The following is a 22,453-nucleotide window of genomic DNA, read 5'->3' on the forward strand; positions in this document are numbered from 1 at the left end:
AACTATAGGCAATAAAGAAATGAATGGATCAAACACTAACTTTACCTCATCTTCTTGTGAACATTCTTAACCACAGATATAAAAGTAAATGCCTAACTTCTGAATATGATGCTACTTCCATGGCCTGAGCATCTCAAAATCAATCCTTAGTTATGCCAGTCATAATAAATTTCAGGATTAAAGTAAAACTATTTAATTGTACATGTGTACTGATGATATTTTCAACTAAGTCACTCCCCTGAATCAGTGGAAATCAATACCCAGGCACCTTGAAACAGAGTTCCTTCAGTTGCCAAACCAACTTTTCATAGAAGTAGATTCCTCTGCAGGCACAGAAATAGTATTATCATTGTTTAGTGTTAGTTAACCAAAGCTAAGACATTGACTGGGAGTTGAAAAAGCAGGGAAACACATATCTTTGATTCAGTCTCTAACTCAAAGTGGGAGTGGGGAAAATGAGATCTAGTTGCAGAAGTTTTAAGGACAACCATACATTTAGTATTCTGAAGACTTGTCTCTCAAAGTTAATAAAATTTCCAAATTCAATAAAAAAAGTTTGAGGACAGCCATTGGCCAGCAACACAGGAGACCACTGCAATTAACAAATGTGCAATATTTATGTAACAGTCAAGACTAAGTTTAATAAAATATAAGTGTGTGATTTATTTCTTACTGTTCCTAATGTAAGTCTGCTGCATCTTCAGCTTGACATAGGTAATGAATATTATATACTGTTTCCTAAACTAATAAAAATCAAGTTATCTAAAACAATTACACAAAGTATGCCCTCTTAGATATTGTAAAATGCTGGGCTGAGTTGTAAATTAACATGTTTTAGTAATAAGATTTTCACTTTTGTTTAAGAAATACGTGAAGAAGTATCATTGTGAAACTTGATTTAAATAATTTGTTCTTGATTATTTAAATAATAATTTAAATCAATTATTTAAATTGCTTTAATTTAAAACAATCTACCCAAATAGAAACCAACAACTTTCTGAGCTGCCTAATTATTTTCCCAATGATCAAATGTATAAATTGTAAGTCTTTGCAACTTCCATTGTTTTAAAATGATAGCTGCACTGAAAACTATTACAGTCCAACACTAAAAATATGTGCCCAAAGTTCCCTTGCATAACCTTCCATAAGCAGAGATCACAAGTGCTCAGCCTCCTGTATCTAGACTAGAGGTTTTTGTCAGCAAAACAGCTGTTTTGTTGACAAAACCTGCAGTGTCCAGATTCCCAAGGCCAATCTGTCGACAGTAAGTCAACAGAATGCAGCACTTTTGTTGACAGCCATACTATGCTCATCACGAGGAACAATATTGCTGTCAACAGAGATCTGTCAACACAAATCCAGTCTGGACATTCTGGGTGCCATTCTGTCGACAACAAAGACTTCCAGACACAGCAACCCTGTCTGCTGTATTTCCAGTTGGTTGTTTTGCCGATAGAGTGGCCAGGCAGTCTGGCTGCTGTCTGCGAGCAGAGCGGATGGCTCTTTCAATCAACCCTGCAGTCTGGCCAGGGTCTGTCAACAGAAATTTTGTCAGAAGACATCGTCCAACAAAAACTTCTGTCAACAAACTGCTCTAACCTAGACATAGGCTAAGAAAAGGAGATTTCAACATCTCTCTCTCTCTCTCTCTGGATATTGCTCACTTTCAAGTCCCTAAAGTACACTGTAGAATTTTCAAAGCACAACACAAGAGTTTCTTCTTCCCAAAAAACAAAAATGAAACACATCGCTGCTTTAGAACATCTCTGGTTAAAGGCAATGTCAGCCTATTAAGATTTAATTAATTGCCTTCTGAGTACTTTTTACCCCCAGCAAGCAATTTCAATACTCAATTTAGACCGTGATGTTCATTTTCTTCTGCTATGTTTCACATTAAATTTGCATATAGAGAGATATGATAATGTGCACCTGGCATATAAAAATAGAAATAATATAAAATGCTGCATTTTATACACATATGAATGTAAAGATTCATACATAAGTAAACATGCAACAGCAATTATAGTTTCATGCTGGTCTCACTACCTAAATTTGGCCTCTCAGAGTCCTAGCCTAGTACAGCCTACAAAAACTGTAGACTTTCCAAGCTAGGCTACTAAGAGGTTTTTCTTTATTCCAATGAGGTTATTTTCTTGTAATTATCCTACCAGCTGAACAATACTGGTAAAGGCCCCAGGTTTGCATTGAGATATGCTAGCAAGCTTTAAAAAAAAAGCCAAGAAACAAACTGGAGAAAATTGTATGTTTTATAAATTTTTTTAAAAAGAATGTCTCTTTTTTGCCATTTCATTGTATTATTAGTCAATTATTATTATAAATCTGAAGTACTCAATGTTTTTCTTTTCCTCCATCTTCACAGACAAGGTCAGCTCCCAAAAGTACTGCACTAGGCAGCATAGTATGGGAAGGAGGTGGGCAGCCCTCAGTGGGGAAAGAACAGGTTAAAAACTGTTTAGAAAAGCTGGACATACACAAACTTATGGGACCAGATCAAATGCATCCAAGGATGCTGAGGGAGTTGGTTGATGAGATGGCAGATCATTGACCATTATCTTTGAAAACTTGCGGTGATCAGGGGAAGTCCCAAAGTATTCGGAAAAGGCAAGTGTAGTGACCATCTCTGAAAAGGGGAAGAAGGATAATCTAGGGAACTACAGACCAGTCAGCCTCACCGCAGTCTGTGGAAAAATCGTGGTGGGGATGCTCAAGGAATCCATTTTGAAGTACCTGGAGGAGAAGAAAGTGATCAGGAATAATCAACATGGATTCACCATGCCTGACCAACCAGATTGCCTTCTATTATGAGGTAACTGGCTGTGTTAATGTGAGGAAGTTGGTGGATGTAATATACCTGTAATATACGTTTAGCAACACTTGTGATATTGTCTCCCATAGTAGAGTAGGGAGATGGGCATTAGTGGGTTGCTTAGCACATCGGGTCACAATTCCAAGGGGACTTCTGTAATCCATTTTATCACAGTAGTACCCAATATAAGTATGGGTCTCAGAATTTGGCCTGTAACTTATAATTTCATGGGTCTTAGCTGAAAAAGGCAAGGACTTTACCTTCCAATGAAGAAAACCAAAAGGACAATGATTGAACTAGCAGAAAATGCATTCACTTGCGAACAGGAGAAGACATTCAATTTATCTATTAAAAAAACAAATTACAACCCTGTTAAAAATAAATATAAAAAAATCTAGAGGAAATTACCTGAAAATAGAAGATAGGTTATCTGAGCCTGGCATTTTGATTGTCAAGGCTATGTTTAGACAGCAGGCTTCTGTCAACAGAAATTTTGTTGACAGAGCATGCACCCAGACTGGAGATCTGTTGGGAGAGATCTGCAGGTCAGGAGCGTTCTGTTGACATCCCTGTACACCTCGTTCCATGAGGAAAAAGAGATTTATCAACAGAGGGTTTTTTTTCCAATATTAGCCCCGTGCGGATGGGCCAAATGTCGGAAAGGCCTCTCCCGACACAACAGTCAGCAAAAGATACACAAATGCATTATGCAATTTGTATATCTTTTGCCAACAGTTCTTGGCAATCTAGACATAGCCCTATACTGGGCTTTCTGTCTTCACTTTGCTACATTACTCAAGGCAGCTACATTACTTAAAACCACAAAACAAAGAAAATCCCATGATAAGGAGTGCTTAATTTTTGCCACATCTGAGCATCTGCAGCTCTAAGCTTGGCAATTCATATCTCTAGCACACATGGGCTCACAGCCAGCAGCTGCCACTCTCTGACCACCCTGAAGGCAGTGCCACCAGCAGCAGCAGTGAAGAAGAAAGGGTGGCAGCTCCATACCATGCTACCTTTATGTCTGCGCCACTGCTAGCAGTGATGCTGCCTTCATACGTGGGCACACAGCTTGAGCCCCAGCATCTTTTCAGTACAAGTTAGACACTGATTATAGGCCATTTAATGCACCTGTTACTCTGGGTGAATGCTGAGGCTAACCGGAAATCTAAAGTCAATGTGACAGAAAAATCTTAGGTGCTGCAAATTGTAAGTTGTGTATTAAATAAAAGCAGTAACACTCTATCAACTGAAATACTAAAGGAAATACAGTATTTACATGTCACAGTTATCTGCATCTTTAGTTTTCACCTTTATTTCACTCTATGCAATATATGTGACCTATATTAACTGAAGTCCCTTCACAGGCTTCTGATGGACCACCCTACCTTGTCCTGCTACATGATAAATCATAAACACATGCTCCATTCTCAACTGTGCTTGTAGTCTGCATGTATATGGATGGTTGAAGATTACGTGCCTCTGAGACATGCAATTTTTTTTAAAAACTGAATGCCACGCTAACATATAGTTGTGCAGTTACATACCCAGTAGCCAACCATAAAATAATACAAGTCCCATACAACACAACAACATTATGTCTGTACATGTGGCCTAATAACATAATAGTGCCATGAGACATTTTCCAGAGAATTACTAGGAAGGTAAAGCTAGATCATACACACACCCTATTAAAAAAAAACTGATTTTGGTAAGCCAGGGGTCCAACATTGTTCCAAAACATGTGCAACTAGTTTAAATGTATTAAAATCAATTTATATAAAAATTTGACACCCAGGTGTTATGCATATAAAAAGGCAGAAAGGGGAAGCTAACTAATAGAATTTTGTGTCTTGGCTTATAAATTTAGTGTTCTACAGACACTCCATCTTGCAAACTTTTTCTGTTTGATTTTTTTTTTATGTCTGTGGGTTTATAAAAGGCTCATTAGGTGTCCATCTTACCTTCTGGGTTGTACTGCTGAGTTCCATGTCCAGCATTCTGATAAATTTCAGTTTAACCACAGAGGTGTCACAAAACAAAAATGAAAAGCTTTAATAGCAAGCAATAGCACAACACAAAACTGGAGGGAGAAGAGGTTGATCACAGCTGCTGGTTTTTAACTACTGCCATTGTGCAGCATGAATGAAAGAAGCCATCATTTTATTCCATCGATTTGAGCTAACTTACAGCCATTGGCCAGCTCAGCATGTGTGCTAAACAGCATGTGCCCAGTCTGCACAGCAGGACCCAAGACTCCAGCAGTTTTAAGTCATTTTGACCTCAATGCCTTTGAGCTTTCAGATTGTTTATTTACTGAGGGGACACTGAGTGCTTTATTTTTCAAATAACTGCTACAGTGATTTCAGGTGAGTGGAGTGTATTGTGTCAAATATGCTACAAGTTGTGTCTTACTGTAACCTAGAGCTGACACACTCTCTCAGGATGGAAAACAAAACCCTGGTTTATTAATGGCTGACTTCAGTCATACTTTTCCATATAGCCTCTCACATGACATATTGTAGCTAGTGATGTGTAACTAATGCTTTTAAATAATCTAGAGTTCACGACTAACTGTATTTAAGGCCTATTTATACAACCGTGATTTATACAATATTTTAGCCTAAAAATATACCAATAACGAATCTGAAAACAGATGATCATGTATTGAATGATACATTGTGAGCTAGAGTCACGAAACATAACAAAGCATTGAATTTTTAGTCACCTAGAAAATCACAGGGATTCACAAGCTTGAGTTAGGCACTCAGACTTTCTATACAATGATCAGGGAAAAGATAGGTGCCTAAGAACGTAATTGAAAAAATCCAGCAAACTAGACAATGGGAGATAGTTTAATTAGCCAACTGAACATGCTGAAAAGAGGAGCATGTCCTAAACCCTGCTCCTTTCACAGAATTCAACACCTAAATCTGGGGGTGAGCACCTGGCTCTGCTTGGGATTCTCAGCTCTGAACCCTTGCTTAGTGACAGATGCATAAAGCATTTTTGCAAGAAGATGGGGGAGGGAGAGGAAATGGAAGAAGAGCAAGCATCCTGTGCCGTGGCTTCATCCTCACACAAGCAGAAGCGAGAGAAAAGACAGCTGGATCACTGGTGCCACAAGGCTCATGTCAAATCAAGTCACCTCTGTCAGATGTTTTTAATATCTTGTGCCATGATTATGAGGGAAGCAAGGCAGTGGTTCTTTGCCTTTACCAGAGGGTTGCTAGGCATCTGGCCTTCCAGTGGAACACCTGCTCAGAAAGGGACCTGACAAATCTGGTCAGCACAACTGACCAGGCCATCAAAAATGTAGTTGGCAGCACAAGAGGGCTAAGACAGACTTCCTTACTGTGCTGGCTCTGCATGGCTCCTGGGAGCAGCTGGTATATTTGGCTCCTACAAGTAGGGAGGGTCAGCTACTGAGTCTCTGTGTGCTGCCCTTGCCTCAAGCACTGGCTTCATAACTTACATTGGCTGGAAAACATGACCTATGGGAGCTGCAGGGGTGGTGCCTGAAAGCACAGGTAGCAAGTAGAGCCACCTGGATGAACCTCTGCCTAGACGCCAGACATGACTGCCACTTTCAGGAGCTGCTTGAGGCAAGCACTCCCTGGACCATCCACCTCAACTCCTCGCCCCAGTCTAGAGCTCCCACTTGCACCCTTAACCCTCACCTGCTCATCTATGGCTGACGTGAGTCCCTGCCATTATGAGGAAATCTGGTGGAAGTCTGCTTCTGTGGATGCAAAATGGAGTCCTGGGCTCTCTGATTGACTTTAGGTCAAAGTGTAGCTTCCCTGAGTACCAGATGTGTTGGAAATATATCACATCACAATCATGTCCCTCTTGGCTGATGAAGGATTCTATTACAGAAGCTGTTGTAAAGTCACTGCTCAAAAATAAAAAAAAAAACATTTCATTCTAGTAGTCTCTAATATCCAGTAGATACACCATCATTCTTGGCTATCATTTTTACAGTACCTAGAAGAGATGCATCAGATCTCCTTGAATCTTGTCTATCAAGTACAGGGTTGAGCACTGACAAGAAAGGAGAGCTCCTAGTAATCAGCTACAGGTAAAAATCTTTTGTTTAAAGTCTATTGCGTTTATATTGTGGTAGCTCTCAGAATCCTCAGTCAGAATTAAAAATCTACTGTTAGATCTTGTACAGAAGAATAGAAAAGTATTAACATTTACCCCAAAAATCTTGCAGCTTTGAACTTTTGGATTTGTCATGAATAACAGAGTAACAGTTTTTATTAGTGTTTTCAGTCATTATAATTCATATCTGAAAGAATATTTCACACATAGAGAGACCTTCATATCGAAATAGTGTTACAATTTATTTGTATCATTATTTTAATGGTTTGTCCAACTCGTGGCTTGAAAAATCTGCTAGCCAACTTATTTCTGGTGACTAGTGAGCAATAAAATGGGATGATCCCTTAGTGTTTGCAGATTTTAAACTCTCATTTTAAAAAAAGATTTCTAACCCTTAGGGGTGTGGAAATAAACACTTGAACATGAACCAGTGCAGTTCCTGAGTGTGTAACAGACTGATCCTGTGTTTTTGATTCTGTACATAAATTTCCCATGCAGCAGAAGAGTAAAATTAACAGGCCTGGTCAATTACACTACTGATATTCTGAAATCTACAGACAACTATGAGACTGACAGGAACCACACCAATTTTCTTCTGCCTTCTTGGGAAAGCTCTGCGTAGTTGTAGCAATCAGTATTACAGTAATTTTTTTTCATATCTGGCAGCCCTGGGACCAGGAGATTGCTAGATATTTGAATATTCTGGATTGTTACGACTACACAAGAAGCATCTTTTGATAGAAGGAATTTTCCGGCAAAACTTCTGTCAGCAGAATGCATCTACACATAGAAGAGGACCAAAAGAGCAATCTACTCTCGACAGAGAGCAGTCAGACTGCCCAGCCCTCTCTTGACAGAATGGCTGACTGGAAGGTCTGCAGACAAGGCTTCCCCGTGAACTGCAAGCCCTGTCTTTCTATAAAAGAGTTCCAGAGCATCAACAGGGCTGTTTTGTTGACAGGAAACTGTTGAGACAGGCACTGTACCTGAATATAGAGAGGTATAATGCTGCCAGTGGATGTGCTGAATTTTGTCAACAGACTGTCCACAAAGCACATTATGCGTGTAAAAGCTCCATGGGTTTTTCCAACAAAAACCCAGTTTTGCCAGAAAAGCTTTCTAATGTAGACATAGACGATAATAGAGTGGTACCTAGCAATGCATAACACTAAAGAAAAACAAGGTTAGATATCAAGAAACAAACAAAAATGTATGCAGAGTACTTTATTTACCAATAACAGCAGTACTGTATCCTGTAAACTTATACTGTATTTGCTGTATTTATTTGTATTTACTTTTGTATTTACTGTGTATACTGTACTTATGGAAAACATAACTAAAATTTACTTACGGTTAAAATGCCGGTTATTTAAGAGTTTTGGGTGACAGAATGCTAGTTAAGGCAGATTTTACTGTAGTAATTATATAGAAAGATATTGCAACCACCCCACCCTCCGACATAAAGACTAGTGGAGGATGAGGATATTTTAAAAAGCCACAATCCACTGCAACACTCAGAAAATTGATTGAAGTGAGTAAGGTAATAGAGATCCTTTGCCATCAAAAGTCACGAGGCTATGCATGGGAGAAGGGGGAGAACAATCTCCCTTCCAGCAACCAGCTGTATGCATAAGAAAGAGAAATTACACACCTCCATTCAAGTGTAATCATGTATTTCCAATCCAGAAGTTACTACAAAAGACTGAGTCCCCATGTGTGATCCACCCACAGCTCCTGGTAGGAATCCCATGACACTTTTCCAAACCAGATGCTGACAGAAGTATTGGCCCCCTTTGCCATTGCATTAAAATCTCTCTCCACTTTTTTATAAGCTCCCAGTTTAGTTTTTCAGACAGGCGAGCATCTTGTATAGACTTCAGGTCCTACTTTAATTTAGTAAACATAATGTCTTCTTTGGTACACAGGCTTGTTTTTTCCATAGGAATTTGTTTCATTCTTTTCCTATTCCTAAGTCCTTTGGCAACTGGAAGTATATAAATGCTAGACAGTTGATACTATATAAATCATCTCCTCTATGGCTGTTAGTCATCTTGAAAAAAAAACTGTATCTTTCTAGTTGGAACTGTTAATCCGTTGGCTATAAAAACCGTACACCTTTATGATAATTTGTATTTACTGGCTTGCAGCACACATTGTTAATTTAGTGAAGAAAGTACACAGGGAATTCACTGACTGAACAGAAGTTTGTGAAAAGGTTCAAGTAAAAAGCACATTTGTTTGTGTACTAATACATCAGTAAGGGCTTATTCAGGGTGGCTGTGTCTAAACTATCAAGTTCTTTTGGAAAATCCAGCCCTTTTTTGAAAGAACATGCAGAGCATCTACACACAAAATGAGCTCTTTCAATCCAAAATTGAAAGAATGTGGCTCTTCTTTTGGAAGCACTCTTCCACTCCCAGATCAGGAAGAATGTATCCTTTCAATCCACTTTTCTGTGTGTGGATGCACCCTTTTGAAAGGAGGCTTTTTTTGGAAGATCTCTTCCAGAAGAATGCCTTTCGAAAGATTGCTGCAGTGCAGACGTAGACAGTATGTCTACACAGCAAACTTATTTCAAAATAACTTTACTAGTGTCCACATAATGCAATCATTATTTCAAAATAATTTTGAAATAGCGGTTGGCTTATTTTGAAATAGGCAAACCTCATTCCACTAGGAATAGCTCCTATTTCAAAATAGCGGCTGTGTAGACAGAGTATAGAGCCTATTTCAAAATAAGCCATAGTGGATCCTACGGCTCTATTTCTACATAGGCTCTATTGGGTTTAGACATTGTATATTAAAAAAGCTACATGCTATTTCAAAATACATTTTCCCTGTGTCGACACGTGCCCCTTCCTTACGAAAGGGGCATGTTAATGAGTGGGTTCAAAAGATGCTAATGAGGCACTGCAGTGAATATGCAGCGCCTCATTAGCATAATGGCAGCTGCGGCGATTCAAAAGTGCAGCTTTTCAAATAGCGCGCCACCCATGGAGATGGGACCTTCCAAAAGGACTACCCCAGTTTTCGGAAGAAGGGCTTTCGAATGTATCCCAAAATAGCAACTCCAAAGCTAAACACCATGCTCAAAATAGCAGCACCATTTCAAGTGCAATATTCTGGTTCCTGTACTCCTCATCATACAAGAAGTAACGGAAACTTCAAAATAGCTGCTTATTTCAAACGTCAGTGTTGTGTGCACAGCACCGAAGTTTGAAATAAGTTAATTCAAAACAAATTATGAAATCTGCATGTGCAAATTGCGTAAGTTATTTCAAGTTACAGCTATAGTGTAACCTAACTGAATATCAGGTCAGATGTATTCCTGGGGATGCAATATGGTCTTTGGATGGGGTACTTGCCTTGGAGTCAGAAGATCCAATTTTTATTCACAGATCTGTTACTGACATGCTGTGTAACTTTCAGCAAGTCACTTCCCCCATCTGCACCTTTGTTCTCCTCTCTTTGGCTACGTCTACACGTGAAGCCTACTTCGAAGTAGCTTATTTCGATGTAGCGACATTGAAATAGGCTATTTCGATGAACAACGTCTACACGTCCTCCAGGGCTGGCAACGTCGATGTTCAACTTCGACGTTGCACAACACCACATCGAAATAGGCGCAGCAAGGGAACGTCTACACGCCAAAGTAGCACACATCGAAATAAGGGTGCCAGGCACAGCTGCAGACAGGGTCACAGGGCGGACACAACAGCAAGCCGCTCCCTTAAAGGGCCCCTCCCAGACACACTTGCACTAAACAACACAAGATCCACAGAGCCGACAACTGGTTGCAGACCCTGTGCATGCAGCATGGATCCCCAGCTGCGGCAGCAGCAGCCAGAAGCCCTGGGCTAAGGGCTGCTGCACACGATGACCACAGAGCCCCGCAGGGGCTGGAGAGAGAGCGTCTCTCAACCCCTCAGCTGATGGCCGCCATGGCGGACCCCACAATTTCGATGTTGCAGAACGCGCAACGACTACATGGTCCCTACTTCGACGTTGAACGTCGAAGTAGGGCGCTATTCCCATCCCCTCATGGGGTTAGCGGCTTTGACGTCTCGCCGCCTAACGTCAGTTAACTTCGAAATAGCGCCCGACACATGTAGCCATGACGGGCACTATTTTGAAGTTAGTGCCGCTACTTCGAAGTAGCATGCACATGTAGACACGGCTTTTGTCTTTCTTTTTCCTGAGAACAAACAACTCTCTTTGGGGCAAGGACAGTGGGATTCCATTCTCAGTTGGGGTACCTAGGTTCTTGGGGTACCTCAGTCACACTATGACAGTACTATAAACTATAATAATAATGTGTTCCGTAAAACTTTCCATTAATTTGTAATTATGATTTGTCTTTTTAACATTTTCCCAACTGACCCCATGTAGCTAAGACCAAATAAGTACACATCTCACAACGAATGCTGGTTCATGACCTCACCTTTGCCATATGCTAATCACCTGGTTTTTTTGTACTCTGACTAAGAACTAGTGCTGTGGGTTATCCACATAAAACTTATTTCACCACAGTGCAATTACAAAGAAGAAAACTAATCATACTTGAAGTCAACAAGACCAATTTTGTAAGAGACATTTAAATTGTACTTCTGCTTGGATGAACAAGGTGTCTAATGTGTCACATTCTTGCATTTACTCTTGTCATTTTGTTATTCCTTTTAGGCTAGTACCAGCTTATCTATTTCAGAAAAGATTTAAGTTTGTCTTTACAGGATAAAAAGCTACAGCAGGGGTGGGCAATAATTTTTGATGGGGGGGCCATTCCAAGAGTTTGGTAAGAGGTCAAGGGCCACACCCTTCCAAGATATTAAAAAAGCAGCTGCAGGGTCTGAGATGGAGGTTTGGTGAAGGAGGGGATTGTGACCCAGGACAGGGACTGGGGTCCAGGAAGGGGTATGGGTACAGGTGCAGGAGAGGATTCTTACCTGGAAGAGGGGGACAGGGGTCTGTGAGGGGGTAGTGACCTGGAACAGAGGTTCAGGAGGGTTGCAGGGGTTTGGGTTGTGACCTGGGTCAGGACTGGAGAACAGGGGGTATGGGTGCAGAACTGGGGTGCAGAGGAGTGGGGCAGGAAGGAGGTGGGGTACCAGATGCAGTCTGTGTCCAGGAAGTGATTACCTTAGGTGGCTTCTGCCTAGCAGCCTAGCGAGAGCCTCAGGCAGGTTCCCTGCTTACTGCGTTCCCACATGCCACTCAGAAAGGCAAGGGTCATGTGTCTCTCTGAGCACGACCTACCCCTGAGGTGAGGGACAGACTTGTACGCTGTTCCCTGCCCCCAGCACAAAGTTGCAGCTCCCCATAGAGACATACATGGCCCCGGCTTTGAGGAGCATGGGGGGATGGTAGGCAGGGAGCCTACCCAGGACTCCTGTTGGGCCACAAGCTAGTGGCAGGCTGGATCCAGCAGTTTGGTGGGTTGAATTCAACCCCATGAATGTATTTTGCCCAACCTGAGCTACAATGATGCAATTATTTAGTAGGTAGTGGCCAGTCTTACAACCCTTGCACACATCAAATACTTACTTCCTTGATCGAGCTCAGTGACTTTAACGAAACTACTTGCATGAGCAAAGTTTGCAGGAGTGGGCCATATATAGCTCATACCTAATGGATACATGAATAGACCTGTACTGAAACTGAATATTTAAACTTCCTGCAATTTGAAAGCTATAGGTGATCTCCCCAATAACAGAAAGAAATTATGTACAGCATCCCTAGGGATGCATTTTCAAGCCAAGTTTTTTTCACAGGACAATTTGCCCATTGCTAACGCAAGAGACCTTGATAATAATGTACACCACTTGTCTGAGCCCACGAAGCCATTTGCACACCAGAATTGCACCAGAAAACACCACAATCAACTTTAGGACTCTTGTAACTTGTTTTAGTTTTGAAACCTTGCTGCAAAAACCTTTTATAAAGACCTTTCCCGTCTCTGTGATAGTTTTACCAAGGAGACTGTCACCTGTGATGCAGAGTAGAGAAGGTGAGGAAAAGAGGTGTTTAACATCAGGCTGACATATGCATAATTAGATGGTTCAGTAACTAATCTTGCCCTCTTTAGCTGAGGAAAAGTACTCTGAGCCTGAGCTTCATATGCACCCAGACTTTTCAGTTCCTCTTCAGAAATGAGCCCTGAGTTGCAAGTGCACTGTGGGTATTATTGATATGCAAACGAACACTGGCAAGCAGCCCTCTCTTTCATTGCTTGAGATGTACTGTGTGCTTAAGCAAAGGAGCTGAGACAAGATGTAATAAATATTTGTCAGGCCAGTTGGACAAATTATCTGTTTTGTTTCTTTTAAATTCATCATTTTCTCAGCTGGGGAAGAGGCAGAGGAATGTAAATCAAGGATGGTGCCCTTTGCCCAGCTCATTAATAAAGGGGAAAAGAGTCTCTATCCCCTTCCACGAATACATAGGACTGTGGACAGAGGGGCTTTAAGTCAAAATGTGTCTCTATTTTCTTCTTCCTTCTCCATCCCGCAGACCAGTCCTGCTGCATTCAAGGCAGGGTGTGCCCATATTGCCTTCCGCATCATCCTGTATCTTACCAGATTTCATTAGTGGTCGGGGGAGGGTTCCATCATGACTTTAAGGCCAGAGGGGACCACCAGATTGTCTCAGCCCTCTGTGTATCACAGGACAAAAACACCCTGCATGCTAAAGTCAGCAACTGAAATCACACCAAAGTATTACAGCCCAAAGGAGACCAGACTGGTCTGTGCCACAGAACAGGAGGATTGTAGATACACCCATGCCCAAGGTGCAACAGCAAGGGAATGATTAAGATATACTCAGAAAAACCCAGAAAATTATCTGCATCACATGCGGCAGGTGAAAGCCTGCCACTCTTGCTACTAATGTGATCTGAGGGGAAATTCCTTCCAGCTCCCACATATCAGTTAGATCAATTAGACCCTGAGCACATGAGCAAAATCCAGCCAGCCAACCATTCACGAGATAGAATGCTTGATGCCACCTCACAGTCCTGCCCCACCTTGTCCAAAGTCCCCCCTCTCGCGATGGCCACTCCAGATGCTTTAGCAGTAGATATCGCCTGCCACACACACCAAAAGGCAAAAAAACAAAATACAATGGGAGGAAGAGTCCCTTCCTGACCCTGGAAGGTGGCTGGCTGAAATCCTGAAGCATGAGCATAGGCGCATAAGTCATACAGCCCAGTAGAGGTAGGGTATTAAAGAAGGAGAAAATGGATGAAGGTATGTAGGATGGGGCATGTGTTAGGTCTGGGCTCATATTTACCTGCTCTGGTCCCAGTTGGCAGCGAACAGGACCAGGATCTTCCTGCCGTAGTGGTCGAGATTGGCCAGCCCACCAGGGAAACCATCCTTCAGCGCCTGCTTGATGCCAGGGTCAGTGGCCTTGAAGCTCTTGAACATGTCCAGGTTCTGCTGGCGGTACTCAAAGTACTGGGCCAGCAGGCGGAACGCCTCGAAGTGCTGAAACTTCCTGGCTCTCAGGAAGCGCAGAATGAAGGCATCATCTGTGCGGAGGAAGCCAATGTCCGGCCGGGTGATAACCATGTCCCGCACTTCCTGGATGTCCTGGTGCAAGGTATCCGGGTTCTCATTGAGCTCCAGTCGGGCTTTCTCCAGGGTCTCTGGGGACAGGCCTGCCTGCAAATGAGTCATAGTGCTGCTCCCTCCTCTGTCACCACTATCTGAGCTCCTCTCCCTACAGGATACACCACACACACAACCCCAAAAGCTTAAGGCTGCTGTTCCTCACCCTTAGAGTATGTGCTCCTCTCCCCAAGTCTCCCCAGCACCCTGCTGCTCCTGTGCCTTATAGGATACTCCAGGATGCCCTTCCACCCGGCATATAACCTTTTCCTCAGCACCCCAATAGCAAGATGCTGCAGTCACTGAAGAGAGAAAAGCCAGCAGAACACAAACACGAGCCAGGCAAACACCCTATGGCCGCCAATCCCGAGGAAAAGAAGCCCAGTAAGAGCCAGTAATAGTACTAATTACAGTGGATCCCCAGCAGTATCCAGTGGGAAGGGAAGGCTTCTCGCCCGCAGAAGATCCAATGTTGCCCCCCGGTTAGGTAGGCGTTTCAGCGGTGTAATAAGCAGCGATCTTTCAAGCGCCACATGCTCCCGGAGAAGGAGTGCAAAGAGCGGGAGGGAGGGCTCCCGCCGGGCTCGGGGTGAGGGGATTTTTGAATCCCTCCCCCCTGCAAACAGTGATCTCACCCCGACGCTGCAATCACAGGAGGAAGAGGAGCCCCGGCGGACAGGAGATAAGGAAGGGGGCTCCTCCAGCGCAGAGCGCCCGGGCGGGGTGGCTCTGCCGGGGAACCATCGATTTGGGAGCGCCGTCCGCCTCGGTGAGCAGCCCTTTCTCTCGGCCGTCAGGAAGCGCCCGCTCCTGGGCTTGCTGCTGCCCAGGGGCAGGTCCTCCGGCGCGCGGGCACGGGCTCCAGCGAGCAGGGCAGCCTGTGGCTGGGCGCGAGGGAGGGGGGCTTTTCCCTCCTCGCCCCCTACACGCGGTGATCTCGGCCGGTCCCCGCGGGGGCTGGGGCTGGAGGTCGCACGTCCCCCTCTGGGGTTTTAGCCCCGCCAGGTCTCCCCACGCCCCGGGCTCCGCCTCGCGGGCAGCGGGCTCCCGCCCATCCTCTTCCAGCCCCCGGTGGCTTGGCCGAGCGCGCCCGCAGCCAGGCGCTGCGGCACCTCCCGGCCTCCGTCAGCAACAGCGGCTCCTGGCGGCGTCCCGGGCGGGAAAGGACAGGACGTGCCCTGCCCTGCCCTGCCCTGCACCAGCCCGGCCTCGCCCCGCCTGGGTCTGGCCGGCGGCAGGGGAGGGGGCCCCGCGCCGCCGCCGCCGCTGCCGCCGCCTTTGTGCTGAGCTGGAGCGCGCCGGCGGCTGCTGGCGGGGCGGCGGCTGCGCTCAGTCTGCGGCGGCTGCCAGATCTGCGTCAGTCAGGGCTCCCCGAGCGGCGGCCGCGCCGGTGAGTGGCGCTAGCTCGGCCCCTCTCCCGTGGCACTGCCCCAGCCCGGCCCTTCCCGCGCCCTTCTGGCTGCAGGGCGAAGACAAAAAGCCCAGCTCCTCCCTCCCCTCCCCCGCACCTGCCGGCTGCGCACATCTACAGGCAGCCGCTGAGCAACGCCCCCTGCGCCCGCTCCCCCTAGGCCGGCCCGCCCGCCCCTTTGTGTGCATCTTCACGCCTGATAGTGCCCCCTTCCTGCGGGACTCAGCGCGGCCCCGCTCGAAATGGGGTTGAGGTTAAAATAAAGCCAAACAAGGCCGAGCGGTGGCCCGGGTTCTCCGCACGCCAGTGCTGCTGGGAAGTTTAGAAAAGGGATTGGGAGAACCTGCTTGGCAGGGTGTAAGGGATGGGAGAGGTGGTTCAGTTCTGGAAAGGTACGAGCACTGTTGGTTAAAGGTTTGGAGGCCGGGGGACACCAACGTTTTAATGAAATTTTCTTAAAAAATGGTCAGACCAAAAAAAAAAAAAAACCCAAACAAACAGCAACGTATACAGCAAAACCAAATTTAAGTAATTTAATCAGGCATCATAGCCTGAAGCAGTCACATTGCATCTGGTTTTAATAACAAAATATACAGCATCAGTGTAGGATATCAAAGAAGTGTCAGACGCTGGCAGCACACCTGCGAGTTGGTCAGAGAACATCAGTGTTGCGTGGAACATGGCTTAAGAATCACTGATGTACAGTATCCTCTCCCGCTCTATAGTTGTAAATCCTTTAATTTAGACATGCACACAACTTTGCAGGAGACTGTTTATCCTCAATGGAGAAGGACTCTTCCTGGTCCCCAGGCTAAGAAGTGATTTTCCTTGTGTGTCTGGAAAGTTTAGTAATGTTCAGACTGGCTAGTAATGAGGAGCTTGAACATGGGTTTTTGCTAAGGATTTTTTTCACATGATGTATTGCACTCTGACAACTCAGAAACTGTTTCTTTTGACAGCCCCTGTGATTTCTGAATGTGGAGATATACAGAAAAATAACAGTCTCATTATGGTACCCTTTCAATCCTGCAAATGCACAAAGCTCATTGAATCCATTCAGATAGATAGATAGATAGATGGATAGATAGACACCTTTGTAGGATCAAGTCGTGGCTGCATCACCAGAATTTTGTTTTTCTTCATTAGTTGGCTATTCCTTTTGCTTTTATACTCCAGTTATACTCACTCTTTTTTGGCTGAAACAGAACAGTTAAGGGAAAAGATCCTCCTTTTAAAAATAAATTATAAAAGTCTAATTTTCCTGGCACTAGAGGCCATTCCTCTTTGAATTCATTATATTACAAAGGAATATCCTGCTTCTTAAAATTGGATTTAGCCCTTAGTGAGGATTAGTGTCTTTCACTCTGATCTTGCACTTTGTAGGCTAAACTCCCAGGGGTAGATTCCAAGCATTGCAATACTTCACTTTAAGCACCCTTCCATTTAGCTGAATTCACAGCTCTGAGTCAGGTGCTAGGGTTCCATACACAATGCATTGGGAGAGTTAGGCACCTCAGAATGGGATCCACAAAAGGCAGCAGGATGAGCAGGGATTTGTTTAAACTAGTCAGTAGAAAATGCTAAGAAGAAGGGTATGATCTAACGTCTGTCCCCCAAAGGGAGTTAGGTGCATAAATCTGGATTGGCGGTAGGGACCCCTGTTTGATATACACAGCCATGAACTCTCTCCTGGAGTTAGTTGCCAGAGTGCCTTTTTTAACCTCAACAAAGCAAAATGCAATAAATAGAAACTCTTGTAGTCTTTAGCCTGGCAGCTAGGGCACTCACTATAATATGAGAGATTCTGGTCCAATTCTCTCCTTTGCCTAATGGGAAGCAGGCACTGGAACTATTTATCAGGGGAGTGTCCTAACCACCAGGCAAGGGCTAGTTTGAGGTAAGGAGTTCTCTCAATAGCTCCTGCTGAAGCTATTTCACTTTGTATTGATAATAGTACAGTCATTGGTACTGAGAGAGTGTGAAAATGACTATAGCCAAGTTATTAGGAACTCCGCTAGGATGCAGAGGATCCAAATTTGAGTCCCTGTTCCAGTGTTTACTTAAACAAAATGAAATGATTTCAAAAGGAGAGATTGATAGGCAACAGCCCCAGAGTTTAGACACACAGCTGAGAGTTCCAGTCCCAGCTGTACATCAGCAAAGAGAAGAAGTTTGAATCTGGTTCTTCTACATCCTACATGACTCTACTAACCACTAGGCTCAAGTTGTAAGGAGGCTACAGCACTTCCTCCTCCTGCTTCATGTTGTACAGGGCTTGATCTGTTAGTCTCCAAAAAGACACTTGTGACAGGGTCCACCCGCTCAAGTGCCCCTCTGCACCCAAGGGTACCTACCATGCAAGGCCTTATCTATTGTTTTCAGGCTTCTGAGGGTGAGAGCTGACTAGCCCTGTCCAGGGTGCTGTCAGTTCCTTTATTAGGCTTGTGACCAGTCTGCAGTCATAGGGACTGAGTATTGCACAGGTGTAAGTTCAGCTTGCACTTGGAGCTGTCCAAAGTGCTGCTGGTCTCCCAGGCAACATAAGATCATAAGAACGGCATCCTGGGTCAGACCAAGGTCCATCCCGCCCAGTAGCCTGTCTGCCAACAGTGGCCAGTGCCAGGTGCCCCAGAGGGAGTGGACCAAAGACAATTATCAAGCAATTTGTCTCCTGCCATCCATCTCCAGCCTCTGACAGTCAGAGGCCAGGGACGCCATTCCTACCCTTGGCTAATAGCCTTTTATGGACCTAACCTCCATGAATTTATCTAGCTCTTTCATAAATTCTGTTATAGTCCTAGCCTTCACAGTCTGCTCTGGCAAGGAGCTCCACAAGATGTGCTGAGTGAATAACTTTCTTTTATTAGTTTTAAACCTGCTACCCATTAATTTCATTTGGTATCCTCTAGTTCTTGTATTATAGGCACAAGTAAATAACTTCTCCTTATTCACCCTCTCCACACCTGTCATAATTTTATATGCCTCTGTCATGTTCCCCCTCAGTCTTCTCTCTTCTAAACTGAAAAGTCCCAATCTTTTTAGCCTCTCCTCATATGGGACCTGTTCCAAACCCCTAATCATTTTAGTTGCACTTTTCTGAACTTTTTCCAGTACCAGGATATCTTTTTTTCAGGTGAGGAGACCACATCTGTACACAGTATTCAAAATCTGGGTGTACCATAGATTTATATAGGCTCAGTAAGATAGTCCTTGTCTTATTTTCTATAGCTTTTTTAAGAACTTTGCCTGGGTTGAGCTCCTTAAAGGAACTCCCTAGCCCTAACACAACAGCTTCTTTTATATTGTCCTGCTGGGCCATGATTGTCTGCGGCCGAGACGGCGTCTCTGTCCTCCCTGGAGGACCTCCTGTCTGCTTCTCTCACTGGGATGGGGTGTGGTCTCCTCTAGAGGGCATGTGGGGTTAGTCCACCCCATCACAACACTGCTATATTGGGTCCCACAAACAAGATATCTGAACAATGCTTACTTTGAGGATGACATCAAGATTTAGGAGTAAGCTAGTTATCCAAGCATTGGGACTGAGGCAGCTCTTTGTATAACCATCTGCAGATTTTTAGGTGCCTAAGGAACATTATCAGCAGGCACTAACATAGCCAGCCAGCATCTGAACCAGGGCTTTGAGGATCTACATTTTGGAGTTGGGTGCCTAAAACTCTTCATGAATCAAGCCCCCTACTGAAGTTAATGTGAGCTTTGCTTAAGAAGGGACTGTATGACTGAGCCTTTGGTGTGCAAATAATATATCTTAAACTTAAAAAATCATTAACTGTACAGGAAAGACTATAACATGTACCTTGTTCTTCTACCCAATCTAATACTGTACTGCTTTCTTAGCAAAATTATCCAATCATAAACCCTAAACTTAACAGGTGCAAAGGCAGAAAAGAAAAAGCGATGGAAAGGGCAATAAGCATTATGACAGAGGCCCAGAACTACAAAAGGGATCTAACTTCCATTGAAAATCAAAGGAAATTAGGTACTTCAATAGCTTTTTGGATCTGAGCCTGAATTCCCAGCACAGCTGTGCTCCTGAAAAATACGGTCTAAATTACTCAACATGCCCCCCCCACACCTAGAAACTCTAAATTCAATCAGACTATTTCCCCTTATCAAATAAACAGATCATTTCGTCCAATGAACACATAGCACTCAGATACATACTAATGAGTATACTCTGAGTAAAGAAGCAAGTAAATATCAAAGTATATATGCAGTGAATGGCAATGGTAATATTTTTCTCAGTGTTTAGGCTACAAAATGGAAAGGGCAATAAGCAAAAAGTTTTTTGTGTGTTTTTATGGTTAAATAGAATTTTTAACCTCTACATAGTCAGCTCTTTGCATGCTCTGTTCTTCTTTCAAAGTATGGACCATGGAATCTCTCTCATCAGAGCTTCATTATGCAAAATCTCTGAAGAAGTACTGCTGGAGAGATGGAAATCTGCAGCACAGGTCACTGCTGAGCTGGATACTTGACTTCTATGGAAGTGTCTGAAGACTAGAGGTTCTGCAAGGATTTCTTTGCTGGTGTTCAGTCGCCCAAACATTTTCTGCACATATTCACTGCTGCAGAAATAGCTCCATGGGCTCCTTCTTTTGCACAGATTACCTGTTTTAAAACATCCCATTTTCTCCCCCACTGCATACTCTCTTCTTGCTGTGTTTTAACCAACTGCCAGTAGCTTTTCTGTTCTCGCAGAGGACACTTTGAGAAAGTGTAGAGGAGTCCGGGCAGACCCATCCCGGCCACAATAACGTCTGCTGTGTCTGTACTGTCCAGCGTACAGGCAAGCCCAGGCCTGTCTGAAGCCTGATACAAACACATGCAGGCAGGGCTGAGGTGGAGGAAGCTATGAGAGTGAGGAATGTTTTTGGTACCATCATTTATCTTCCCTAGCACAATGGAACTCACGTGGCCAGGAATCCTAGTACATTCCATTTTAGAGAAGCAGAAACTTTCAGATACAGCCATAGAATAGCTAATTAATCACATAGTCAATAAATAGAACAACCAAGTTAAGTGTAAATATAGGTAAAAAAGAGATACTTAGTGGAAGAGATTGGATAAGGTAATCCCACTACCTTATTCAAACTAAAATTAAAACCTGTTCTGACTGACATATGCATTGTGGCCCCCTCAGTATGTGGGAAAAGGAAAGAGGCCACGACCTTCCATTTGATAATTGTAAGTTTGCTAATGGTAGTACTGTGTATGGTTTACAAAGCAAGTTCATGTAGATTCATATCACTAAAATATAGAATATCTTGTGTATTGTCCTGGGTGTAAACATTACTATACTATGATTCTCACTTGTACATTGAAATAGATCAATGAAATTCTGCATTATCTGTCTATATTATTTTGTGCATTAGTAAAGATTGAGTAAAGTTTATCCCTGATGTCTACAGCTTCCTTTTCAAATCAAAGCATCTAACACACCACAGAAAGGTATTTTCCATTCTCCATGAAGAACCAACAGCCAAGCCTCTCCAGCTGTTGTTTCCACTCACCACAGAACCTCCTGGTGCTCATAGTCGAGGTGAGATGAAAGTACTCTGCACCTTGGAGCATCAAGTACCTTATGAACACTAGTTGTGACCTAAAACAAAACAAAACACATTTTGTAAAATAACTATTTTTTGCAACTGCAAACACCCATATATCGGTTTTCCCCACTGTCCCAGTTATTGCCATTCCTTTAGATAGACACCAGAGAAGAAGTGATTGAAAAACAGGAAAAAATTGATTAAAAATAACATTTGGTAACATTTTAATTTCAATTTTTGTAAAAAAACTGTTCTAGAATTTTTCACAATTTTTTCCAAAAATGTTCAATATTTTGGAGGTTTTTAACTTCTTTCCTCACTTTCCCCTTTCTCAGTCCATACTCATCTTATACCTTTTTTTTTTCGTTTTTCATTGAAAAGGAGGCAGGGTTGGTGAGAGCAATAAAGAGAAAAAAGGAAAACACAAAAATTGAGAAACAAGGCAGGTTTTTATTATTGTAAAAAACAAATTCACAGTACAAAAAGGCTTTGTGAAAATGTCATTTTCAACAAAGGCCCCTTTTCTGTTTGAAAGGCTGTCATTCAAAAATGTTCAGCCACTTGATACTAGACTAAACTGCAATTCACAAGCTTCCTGTTATGAACATTTTGATTTTAAAAAGCTGTAAATTGTACAAAGACCAAAATGTGATCTCAATTACTGAAACAGATGGCCTTTCCTGGACTGAATGGACCCAGAACAGGAACATTAAGAAATCTGGGCAGCCTGAAACTAGAACATGCTTAAGAAACAGAACCTCGGCCATGTTCTCCTGGAGCCAGATGGACCACAGCAGGGGCTCGTTGTGATAACGCTTCTGCATTAATTTCAATTCGTCTATATAAAAATGTAAAATGTTTGTTCTAAAATGAGTTGCTAGAAGCAATAATGGATTTTACTGTCAGCTGAAAGCAGTTTTACCAACCCTTTTAA

At 43.4% G+C, this 22,453-nt stretch overlaps 2 protein-coding genes across 2 annotated transcripts in view; one reads left to right on the plus strand and one right to left on the minus strand.

Annotated features, from left to right (window-relative positions):
• Positions 1-15,531, minus strand: part of CLVS2 (clavesin 2) — a 75,777-nt gene extending 60,246 nt beyond the window's left edge. Inside the window, exon 1 of the mRNA XM_074990648.1 lies at positions 14,222-15,531. Within this exon, the coding sequence (XP_074846749.1) occupies positions 14,222-14,610 (389 nt within the window). The 5' untranslated portion in view covers positions 14,611-15,531. The remainder of the gene's footprint in view (positions 1-14,221) is intronic.
• LOC142010115 (uncharacterized) lies at positions 14,832-22,171 on the plus strand. Its single transcript, XM_074988380.1, has 3 exons — positions 14,832-14,925; positions 15,057-15,931; positions 20,337-22,171. The coding sequence occupies exons 1-3, from the start codon at positions 14,832-14,834 to the stop codon at positions 20,385-20,387; spliced, it is 1,020 nt and encodes a 339-aa protein (XP_074844481.1). The 3' UTR covers positions 20,388-22,171.
• Positions 22,172-22,453: the final 282 nt, after the last annotated feature.

Source organism: Carettochelys insculpta, chromosome 3, assembly GCF_033958435.1.
Source record: "Carettochelys insculpta isolate YL-2023 chromosome 3, ASM3395843v1, whole genome shotgun sequence".
NCBI classification, from domain to species: domain Eukaryota; kingdom Metazoa; phylum Chordata; order Testudines; family Carettochelyidae; genus Carettochelys; species Carettochelys insculpta.